The sequence below is a fragment of the Mesitornis unicolor genome, unplaced genomic scaffold, assembly GCF_000695765.1.
Source record: "Mesitornis unicolor isolate BGI_N332 unplaced genomic scaffold, ASM69576v1 scaffold14016, whole genome shotgun sequence".
Taxonomy (NCBI): Eukaryota; Metazoa; Chordata; class Aves; order Mesitornithiformes; family Mesitornithidae; genus Mesitornis; species Mesitornis unicolor.
Window position 1 is genome coordinate 1 of NW_010190385.1, and position 11,856 is coordinate 11,856.

The 11,856-nt window shown below is 37.0% G+C and overlaps 1 protein-coding gene across 1 annotated transcript in view; it reads right to left on the bottom strand.

Moving 5' to 3' along the window:
• Positions 1–704: 704 nt before the first annotated feature.
• The window catches only part of FAM92A1 (family with sequence similarity 92, member A1), a gene marked incomplete at both ends in the record, with an annotated part of 11,866 nt that continues 714 nt past the window's right edge, over positions 705–11,856 (bottom strand). The window contains 4 exons of the mRNA XM_010186396.1: positions 705–809; positions 2,886–2,891; positions 4,710–4,811; positions 9,530–9,598. Coding sequence (XP_010184698.1) covers positions 705–809; positions 2,886–2,891; positions 4,710–4,811; positions 9,530–9,598 — 282 coding nt within the window. The remainder of the gene's footprint in view (positions 810–2,885; positions 2,892–4,709; positions 4,812–9,529; positions 9,599–11,856) is intronic.

Sequence of the window (11,856 nt, forward strand, 5' to 3'; positions counted from 1 at the left end):
TATAAACCAATGGTGATACCTTCAGAACTCACACAATCTTTTCCATATTATTCTAACATCAAGTACTGGTTGGTTTGGTTGGGTTTTTCAGTCCTCTTTCATTCTTTCCTATTTAGTCTGCCTCTTTTTTTTCCCCAGTAAAAAAGTATCACACTTCAGCAACTTTATAATTAAATTTGAGATCAGATAATGCAAGTGTTTTTGAGTCCCTATAGTCTTTGGAACTTAAGCCACTTAACGTTTGACATTAAGAGAAATGAAAGCTTTGATTACTTGCATTCACTGAACATTTTGTGCTTTGTGCTTGCTGCATCACTGAAACTTTTAACTGCAGTAACCTACGCAAATTTCAGCATGGATAAATATATTATTGACTTATCAACATTTCTGTTAACTTTTGCTGATACTAATCCATATACATCATTCCACTAACAAATGCAGCCATCAGTGAAGTAGGATGCAGTAAATGTTGGAAGGTGCAGACACTAAAAAATCAGATACAGGAAAATTCTGAATTCAGTAAACTAAGAATAATGAACTGATTTTTTAATTGCAAAGTTCATGATATTTATGAAATATTAACGTATTCCACAAAATTTTTGTAGGCCTAAGTTAATACTAAATTTGCTAATCTTGCCAGAGTAATTAATTTTATTATGTAATATGAAATGTGATGTCATATACTGAAATGTGACCACACATACTTTTATGTCCTTTATTTTCTGTTTCTCAAAATTATCAATGGTTTCCTCTAATTGCCGAGTTGTTCGAGTTGCATCCAGTGAAGCTCTCTGCAATTCACTTTCAGCCTGGTAAAGTAACACAATGGTGAAATTAGTCCTGTGTTTCATACAAAGATATTTGCTCTAATTGCCATGAAACGTTTTAAGTCTGGCTTTTCAAAATGATACACATCAGCGTTACTGTATTTTTAAATTTGTTAGTAGCTTTCTAAACAAGTAAAGATGCTTTCTACACCTCTGACTTTGATCTGAAATGTGAAAAGTGACCAGCTACAGCCAGTTGGCTAACTCCCACTGCCCTAATCCATTTTCTGTAAGTCATCTGCTAATTCTACTGAGCCAGCCCTGACACTCCTCTGATGACACAGTGACTGGGGGGTGGGCAGGTCAGGGAATTAACCCAGCACAAGGATTTACCCTTCAGAAAAGTTAAGGAGTGTTGTTAAGCTGGTGTGAAGGAGAGGTCAGAAACACAGGCCAGAATGGTGGAGCAGAAAATACCACCCTGTATTTTCCAGTGCAGATCAGCCTGCTGGGTCTAGAATGAATATTTTCCAGTGTCATGTGCTGAACCTCATCTTACTAAGGTTTTATAAATTATTAAAATAGACAGTAGAGCAGCGACTGGAACTACTGCACTTCTCCCCTAAGTATCTCAGTTGTCAGACCAGAGTTAATACCATACTGAGATCAAAAAGCATTTCAGAGAGAAAGATGGGGACAGTCTTTTTAGCAATCTTTTGTCAGTTGTAACAGGACAAGGAGTAATGGTTTTAAGCTAAGGGAGGGTAGATTTAGACTGGAAATAAGGAAGAAATTTTTTACAATGAGGGTGGTGAAACACTAGAACAGGTTGCCCAGAGAGGTGGTAGAGGCCCCATCCCTGAAAATATTCAAGGTCAGGTTCAATGGGGCTCTGAGCAACTCGATCTAGTTGAGACTGTCTCTGCTCACTGCAGGGGGATTGGACTAGATGACCTCTAAAGGTCCCTTCCAACACAAAGCATTCTGTGAGATTCTGTTTTTTATATTTTTATATTGTTATATTAAAATATTTTATAAAAAACATCTTCAGCAGTGCTTTGGGAATGGGATACACCAGCCAATCCCTAATGCATAAATATACAGTTTTTCTTGCTTTGTTGCTACAAAAAGCATTTTAGATATGTATTTCAGTTATATATAACTATGAACTGTAAAAAAATGCACAGCGGCATTAAAGATACTGAAGTTATTCTGGTTAAGTAAAAGTCTAAAAACTGTACTATTACAAAATTATGATTTAAAGTAAAAGCTTGCACTTGAATACTGCAAAATTTGGGTCTAAACTATTTTCTACACATTACTGGTCAAACAACATAGATTAGTCAATTTATTTTCTTACAGGCTCTGTGAGTATCATCGGGAATTTATTCTGTCCTGGGATCTGAGAATAGTACATGGTTCACAGAATCACAGAACGTTAGGGATTGGAAGGGACCTCAAAAGATCATCTAGTCCAATCCCCCATTCAAGTAATTGTATCCTACGATCGTGACATAGGATTCCTCCCATTTCTACAACACTGCAACTTAAGAGAGGAACTTTTTTCAAAAAATGAAAGTAAGACTCCACAGGCTCATTTCCCATGGTTTTTAGTGTTATATGTATATGGAAACGTAAGGCATGCTCTGTTGCTTCTTTTTCTTTGATTAAAATATGGTAACCTTATATTACAGAATTATCAATTTGAAACAACCTCCTTACAAAAACATCTTAAAGTCATAGACATAATTCTGCCATCACTGGGCAAACAAAATTGGTGATGATCATTAGTAGAAGGTAAGGTCACCTCTCTTGATCTTCTAGAGGGAAGCACTAAGACAAGACATTTTGTGTATTCTCCATTACTACAATCAGCTACTCTCTGTAAATGAAGGCAGATGTTATGCATAAGCAGCCATTACACATACAAATACAGTATGTTATTTCTATGATAATCAAATATATCTTCTTGATCCATCTTAAATAGACTGGCCAGATTTTGTGCGCAGATGCTTTGAGAAAGGAATTTTGTTTGTTGTGGAGTGAAATGTCTAAATTTGCAGAACCCGCATAGTTTGTGCAACAGCAGTTTGATATTTTTTCTTCTGAAACACTCACCTGTGACTGGAAATATTAGTAAAGGAAAGAATGGCAAAATAACAATCAATATTCATAAGATTATCTGTTTTCACTTCTGCTTTTAATGTATTGTGAAATATTTACCTCAGATATTTCAAAACTTCCATATAGCTGAAGGGTGTTATTATGTTGTCTGAAGCTTCCTGCTGTAAAATGTTACTTACAGTTTGTTATAGCTTTGCTAGTATTCAAGTATCCAGGCAAAAAAGTATTTCAGGACAACTCTTTGTCTTGGACTGAGGGTTTGGTTATTTATTTATTAATAACAACAATAAAAAAAGAACCTAGGTAGACCATTTCTGGAAAAAAATCAATTTTGATTTTAAAGAATGCATTTTTTACATTTAAAAAAATCTGGTAAGGTTTTCTTTTCAAAGCTGTACAACCCCCATATTTATAAGATCGACTTGAAATCTAGGAGTGTGTACAAATATTACTGTCTTTGGCTGAAGTTGTTGGCTGCTGAAACATCACAGCTGCTCAAGAATAAGAGAGCCACTGCTGAAGTCTAACAGCTATGCTAATGTACATGGTGAAGCCTCCCTCAGACCTAAAAGCTGACCTGCATACATCCTCAAAAGCAAATGAACATATTCCTGCTCCCAGTACTTTTTATGCATTTTGTGTTGTTCACTTAAAAATGCAAATATGCAGCATTTGGTGCCTTCGGCCATATGCAAAACCAGACTGTACTGAGATTTAATAACTCTTCAGGCAAAGTCTTAAGTACAGAAAGCACAGGTGTTCCAAGAAGCTAAGCTGCAGAAGGATATTTGGGAGTAGCTTCGCAAAGAGAAAAGAAAAAACAAACTAGGTGCCAGCCATATATCCATGAAATCAACTGGAAATTAGTGCAAGAGGGAGAAGAATGAGACCTGCCTCCCTTTGGGGAGAATAGCTTACTGTTATCCTTCAATCCCTTAATTCTAATGGAAGAGAACTGCATCACAGCTCAAGTTCTAACCCTACAGCTGACATCTGTGTGTCTTTATTAAGTGAGGAACTCTTAACTGGTCATCACTTGATTTCACTGATTTGTTTAATACTAAATAGGAATTCTTTGGCAGAAACAAAAATAAAATGTCACTCTCTTGAGTGGCATTTGACCATCACAATCATTTTTGCTCTTTGTGCAGTCCCATGCCCCAGTCACCTAACACACAGGCATAAAGGCACTGAAGTAGGATTGCCTTGATGTCCTTTACTTTGGCACTTCCTAGATTCTGGTTGCTTCAGAATTTGAAACTTCAATGAGATTTTAATGGACATTTTGTGGAGGCTTCAATTTTCTCCCTGTGATACAGAATAGTATACTGGGGAGGGTCACTGGTCTTTTGAAAGGAAGAGTAGCTTGGTTGAGTATTCTAGTAAAAGAATAACAACTTTTCCTTTCACACCTCATCTCACAGGTGGAGGAAATTCACACTCATCTAGGTACAAGGAAGCACAAAAACTACCAAAACAGCAGGGAGAAAAACAATTAAACAAAAAAATCTACAGAAGTAAAAAAAGGAGGTATGTGATTACACTTATTGTTAAAACCCTCCAAATTCCTAGGTGCAATCTGTGCCCACCTCTCTTGCATAAACATATCAAATACTTCATAGTTTCTTTTCAGTCAAAAAGAGAGTAACAAAGCAGCTATTATAAGCTGTAACTCAAAGTTTAAGAAAATATTAAACATTAACATAGGAAACGGTCCCTCTGAAGAGCGTTCTTATATTACTAGTTTCTAAATACAATAGTTTTAATTCTGAAGAAAATTAAAAAATACTTCTTATAGCCACTAGAAATACAGGATACAATAATGTGTCGATCTGATGGATTTCGCTGACGTGTCTTTTCCAGTTGCGATAATTGCTTGGCTTCTCGGTTCTTTGCTGTTAAAGTTGCTTTAAGATCATCCTGGAAATAAAATGTTACAGACATGTTTGAAATAGATCTAGGATAATAAAAAATACACTTTTCTTCATGCATGCGTTGCCTAGAAAACATGAACAGAACTTCTGCTTTAAACGAAAACAGATTTTACTGTAAATGATCCCCTCAAAGAGAAGTCAGTGAGGACGAAGAGAGTTTAGCACCTTGCAAAACTCTCTGTAGCACACACTGTAATTTAAAATGTGGGAGGAAAAAAAGAGAAATGTATTTACAGCTTTTCATAGAAAGTACAGTAGATGGTCAAAAGCTGACACCACCAAAGCAGTAAGAAGCCAGGCCCATTCCAGGCTTAGTAATGGAATAAAGGTGCCATTTAGAAATAAAAAGTGGCATCAAATGAATCAGTAAGTTAAAACCAAAACAGACAGCAGTCAGTACCAATCAGGAGTTACGAAGAACACAAAACTACTACACAGACCTTAAGGTGCCATAGAAAATCCATGGCTGAAAGGGTTAAACTGCATATTTATATATGCAATTAGTAAGGTGTTTAAATACATTTGGAACAAAATACATCCTAGTAATGCTGTGGCTGAAGAAGATTAAACTTATTGATCTAGAAAAGGCAGAAACTGTTAATAAGTATTTTTGCTGCTCATTTCCAAAGAAGTAGGATTTACTTCTAGGAAGATCTATGAGAATTTAAGAATGTTTATGTACCACCATCAAATTCTTGTTCATGCTATAAAACTGATTTTGCAAATAGTCTGGCGTACATGGAATCTAAAATTGTCAGGTATTTATCATTCCATTGACTCTGGTATGGGAAATGACATTAATTTTGATGGCTACAATTTAAAGGAGCCATACTTTAGAAAAAGCAGAAATAGAGCCCAAAGGAATCAGTCTAACAGAATCTGAGGCAGGAGTTGGGCATGCATTTCAAACCATCATTTCCTCTAAAAAGACCAATTACCATCTATCTACTGCTCCAGAATAGAGCGGATTAAAGCTATTAAAAATTATAATCTTGAGAAGTTGTCTGTGCTCCTTCCCTGGATTTTAGAATTTTAACACGGTTGCAGGTCTCCTTCACCCAGACACGCAAACAAGAATGTGTCTCTTCAAAAAGTTCTGTGACCCTGAAATGACCAGATCACCAGTCACTGGCAAGCACGCCAAACTTGAGTGCTGTGTTTCTTCACGAAGGAGTCTGTATGTGAGGTCAGGATCAAAACATGCAGTTTCTTTGTTGTTTCTGTCCTTACTGTCTCTTTGTATGTCCTTGTGTATATGACTGTCATTTTGCTTCACCTTTAGCGACACAGAGCTGGTTTCAGATAATAAAAACAACTGCATCTTTAGCCCATCAAAACTAATTTTGCTGCTGTTCTTTCAAAAGGGAGTTTATACCACGTTTAAGGCCATCTGAAAAACAGCTGAAAAGGGCTTTCTCCTGTATGAAAATGATGTAGCTGCAAGAAAAGCAGTAACAGAAAAACATTTTTATTGCTTTACATTTAAAATTTTACGTTAGAAGTAGAGAAAGAGAAAACATTTCTCTTTGCCATAGACCAATGCAGTTTTGTATCTAGTGGTCACAGCTGCATGTTTCGCATTATTTAATGACCGGGCCCTGTTAACAGCAGTGACTTTCTTGGGCCATGTAAAACAGTCAATCAGATTTAACGTTGTGGCTGAAAGGGTTCTGACTTTCATGAAAAATACACTTGAGAATATTAAGGAAACTACTAGAGCTACCGTTACAAAATTCAGTATTTTCTTTCTAGCAAATAGTGACCTTGGAAATACCTGTAGGGAGTGCACTGTTCCCTTCTCTGCCTCTGTTCTTCGTAGCCACAACAGCCATCAAACATGCTTCCCTGCTACCCTAAGCCTAACAAAGAGTTGGTGCCACTGTGGCTGCAGTGGTGGAACTATATGCAAGTTTTGGATATACAAAGATAGGGCACATTACATACATATTTTGTCTAGGATGTTGAAAAACTGAAAAGTATGCAGAGAAAAACATTAAAAAACATTCAGAAGCTGAGGAAAATGTCATTATGGTGAAAGGATTAAGGTCTACATTATTATCTAACTGAAAAGGAGGAAAAATGGGTTTTACTAATACCTAAAGACATCTATCCAGAAGAAAAAAAATAGAGCATCACAGAGCTCTTTAATCTCAGTGGAACATATAACAAGAACCAAAGATTAGGTGAAGTATTTCATTTAAAACTAAATACCACAAATGTCAACTATTAACTACAACAAACAGTCCTGCATTCCCCTCCAGTGTCTCCAGTCCAAGATCTGGTTTTTGGAAAATATGCTTTAATTACACCCAAGAGGAAATGGAATGGAACATAATAGCCAGTAAGATAAAGAACAGAAACAGAATATAAAATTATTCATAGTCCCTCTGGCTTTAAACTATGAATTCAAGTCACACATAAGAACTCTGGTCAGCCATCTAATTACAAACCATACAGAAGTACAGCTACAGTCCATCTACCAGATAATGAGCTGGCAGATCCTCATCACTGTACTGTTGTTACCTGCTTTAGTCACTGAAGTTAATAAAGCAAACCACCAATCCTTTCTTCTGCAGGTGGATCACCTTGGTTTTATGATGTCCTATTTTATATGAAGAAAAGGAACCAGGAACAGAGTTGCCAAAAAGCAGAAAAGTGAAGATTGATATACAGAACAATGAAACAGAAAGAAATCCTAAAATCCTACATTTAAGCTGCATTACAGGACAAGAATATTATACTAGATTTTCACTGAAGCTGCCAAATCCTGTCCCAGAGAGCTACTCAGCATAGTAAACCAGGACATGTGAATGAAACTATTTTCTTGCATTAGCAGTTAAAGGACAACACTATTCTGATTGACCTGAGCCTCTTCAAAGCATTTAGTATCACAGGACATTGATGTCTTACCCCACAGAAATAGCAACAGTTCTTTTTAGATATAGCACCAAAATAGTTTGTGTATACCCTGGAACAGATCCAATAAGTAGCAGTGAGAATATGCCCTTTATAAAAAGTGCTATAATGATATATTCAGCCTAGTTTTACTTGATTGGCTAATTACAGCTAAAGCAGTCCTACAACTAGCACCCTGTGCTAGCTTTACATGAGTGACAAAACTTTTTTCACTACAAATGTCCTAGTGTTCAGAGATTATAACTGACGACCAGACAGTTGAAATTTTAACCAAGGTTTATGGTAACACACAAGGGGTAGAAAGTCATTTAATGGCCTGCATCTTTATGAAGTCTCTCTTAGTTCAAAGGTATGTTGAAAAAATAGTTCATCTGACCTACATTTTAAGAATGCTCTTGTACTCCTCGTTGTAGCTAAGATAAACAATATGTAATGCTTTCTGGCATTCTGAAAGGTAAAGACAACAGGAAATGCCATTCACTATTGCAGGGGATGACCTGGCTCCAGTTTCTTCTGTCCTCAGTGTTTATTGGCTATCAGTGGCAAGGCACCTCAAGACAGCAACTTCAATGCTTTGGAAGCCCCAGGCACTGCTGTAGTGCTCTATGTCTCCTCAGCAATGCTACTGCCACAAACACAACACTTGTCTTCCACCCTCAACATTTATATCCGATAGAATACTCAGTCAGTTCTAGGTCTCACAAACTGGGTTTCAGAGGGACTATTAAGATACCAAATTCTAGGATACAGGCTCTATAGTCTACAACTCTGCTAAAGACTACCACATGTAGTCCCACTCAAGTGCAGGAAGCATTTCCTTCATAATTGTTTCTCCAGCAACTGAGATAGCCGTGCAGTAAGTTCCAAGCATTGCACTCAGTTTTTCACCACACTGAAAAGACATAGGAACAAAAACAAATGAAAAATGCTAGTTTGTGATGCAATGCTACAATATACTCAAACTAACCATTGCAAAAACACACTTAAGATTTTTATATGAAAAATACCATCAAATAATGATCACTTTACCTTTTTGATTTATATAGTTCATGATACAGATATATACATCAGTTACAGAGTTTACAGGATGAAAGTGTCCTCTGTGTAATACTCAAGTATTATGAAGAACTACTTTTGTCCTATAAACTATTATCTGCTTATTAAAATTTACTTGCTCAAGCTTATCCCTCCTGGAGGAAAGAAATTTACATATATTTTGTGGGAATATTTCAAACCTCTATATGCACTGCTTCCAGAATATAGTGAATGATGAGACCTCAGGTTTTTGTGTATCTTCAGGTCATCCTGATGACTTTGAAGGACAGAGAGGTATTCAGGCCACTACCTATGTTATCCATTCTACATTATGAACTTCAATGTAGAACACAATTCTAGCGTAGAAAAGATGTTATAGGTGACTAAGAGCCAAAAGCATTACATGTAATTCACCTTTTGCAACTCTGAATAATAGCAAAACTACTAAGAATGACATTATTTATAAAGAAAAATGTCCTGAATTTGCACTATCCAGGAAGTTTCACACTACCCACAATGCCTTTTTTAGCATTCACTTGTGCTCCAATAATTAGAATATCCTTTTTTCACATCAAAGCTTTTTCCTCGCAGATGTATGTAGCTTCAATTCAGATGTATTACTATATAATTTATAGTTAGACTGTTACTGCAATATGAAAAACCAGAACCCCTCCGTCCTGAAAAGTAGAAGTTTTCAACAGAGCAGGCAGAACACCAAAATGTACCGTGTGAGAAAACAGATGTTTAACCTACCCTTTTAAGTTTCACTATGGTCCCATAACTTTTCAGAGGTTCAACGACCTTAGCTTCAAGCCTGTCAACCTATAAAAGAAATCACAAAGTCACTAAAATCATCTACATCTGTGGTGTGCTGAAAATACAGTGGGATGGAATTTTTAAAAATACTGCAAAAATGAGAGTCAATTAAATTAACCAGTAAATCATTTGTATTTTGAGAAGCTCAACCTGATTTCTAGTGGAATTCCTTTTTCTTCTGGCAATATATCAGGATAAATCAAACATGGAGATTCTAACAACTGGGTACTAAATACATCAAACACTGCACCCTTGGAGATCTCTAGCTTTCTGTCTAAAGATAAAGATCACTGTATTTGCTCTACACTTGTTGATAAGATTACGGACTAAGCCATCTTTGCTATCATAATGAATGAAATGCAACATTTATTAGAATAATGGAAACAGCATCATAGGTACTGAAAACATTAAAAAGACCAACAGGTTGTGTAAAATGCATGAACGCTCTCACAGATGAGTGCAGCTGAATTTTTGTTTCAGTTCTCCTAGTTAAAAAAAACAGCTACAGCTATCTTAAAGATAAGACCTGCCTTCTTGTCAAAATTAGTACTGCCCCAGCATAATCTGCTGATGGCTTTGGACTAGTGAGTCACCTGGCTCATCGCTGTTAACATCCAAATTAGGACAAGGTGCATACCTCCACTAGGAAAGGACAGATATTACACTCCCCTCTAAACTGGCAGTCACCAGTCAGCCATATTCTATGCCAACTGAGCAAACATTTCTCCTTTAATATACTCTACCAGTGTACTGTCAAATAATTTCATTTAAACTACCACTAGATTAGAATGGAATAGGGCGGTAAGGCTCTCAATGAAGGACAAGATGCAGGCACACCAAAGGACATGCCCATCTTGCTTGCTTACCCTTCCACATCTTGTGGAAGTATCTCACACCTCAGTGTTTACGTATCTAGCACTGCAGCTAAAGACCAGAAATCAGTAAGCCTTATAAGCTAATTTTCTCACGGCCACATTGTTAATGTGTATAAAAACTGTTAATTAATGCCCAGAAGAAATAAAGCTGAGACTATCTATTTGGTTTTCATGAGTAAAGGAGAACTTGATTTAAAGGACAAAAGCTTCTCTTTTCCTTTACTGCTTCTTCCTTTACTCCTTAAAAGGGCAGTGGTGGTTTGGGACAGGCATGGTAGGAGGATGTAGGCCAAACATAATTTTTTAAAAAACACACTTAACTGAAGGAAGCAAAACTCAAGTTGTTACATAGGTACCCTTGAAAGTATGTATTCATAGTTTAAAGGGGAAAACAGACTGAGAGATCATGCAGTCCAACTTCACATACACCTTTGGCCACAATATGAGTTTACCCTATTAACAGAGGGACAAATTGCTACATTGTTAAAGATTCATCTGTATTTCTTGTTTTTAAAACAGTTCACTTGGTAGACTAGATACCCCATAGACTGCAGACTTACAAAATCTACAGTGGTCCCTGACAGCACCTCAGAGGGGCTGTCAGTGCCCAGTGAAGGACTCCAGTTAGCATTCTCTTCCATGCTGCTTCTGATACAACTCAGCAAAAGGAAAATGACTGATTTCACCTCAGCTGCTGCTAGACAACTCAAGTCACAAAACTAAAAGAACACCTTTGTCCTGGTTTGAGCTAAATAGAACTAATTTTCTATGTAGTGATTTTACTTTTCAGCTCAGTCTCTTTTAAGTGACTGAACTTGCTGAAAACTGGCAGCAAGTTTTTCCCAAATAACACTGCTAGAAGATATGCTCAAGGTCAGTTGTCTTATTATGGGTGCTGTGTCTGCACCTACGGGAGAGTAAGCAGACCCATAGCTGACCAACTAGGTATTCCATCCCACATACATCATACTCGATATAAAAGCCGAGAGATCACAAGGGTCTCGTGCCTTTTCCCTTTTCACCCTTTCATCCATCTTGGAGCCCTTCCATCTCAGACCCTTCCATCCGTCTCGATCCTGCAGAGGCCAAGGCCTGAGTGGAATCCTGCCAGTTTGTCTGCCACTCATCCTCATTTGTGTGTTCTGCATCCTGCTCCCACCTGCTGCTGAGTTTGGTCTGGGACTTTTCCAGTGCCCGGCTCCGCAGAGCCTCTGGTGACGTATTCATCATTGGGGGGAGGGTGGGGGGAGGCTTTTATATTGGTTTTGTATATATTTGTACATATTTATTTATATATTTCATTATTTTCCTATTTACAATATTATCCTGTAGTATTAGTATTATTGTTTTATTAAATCTGTTAGTTTTATTTTCCAACCTGTAAAGTCT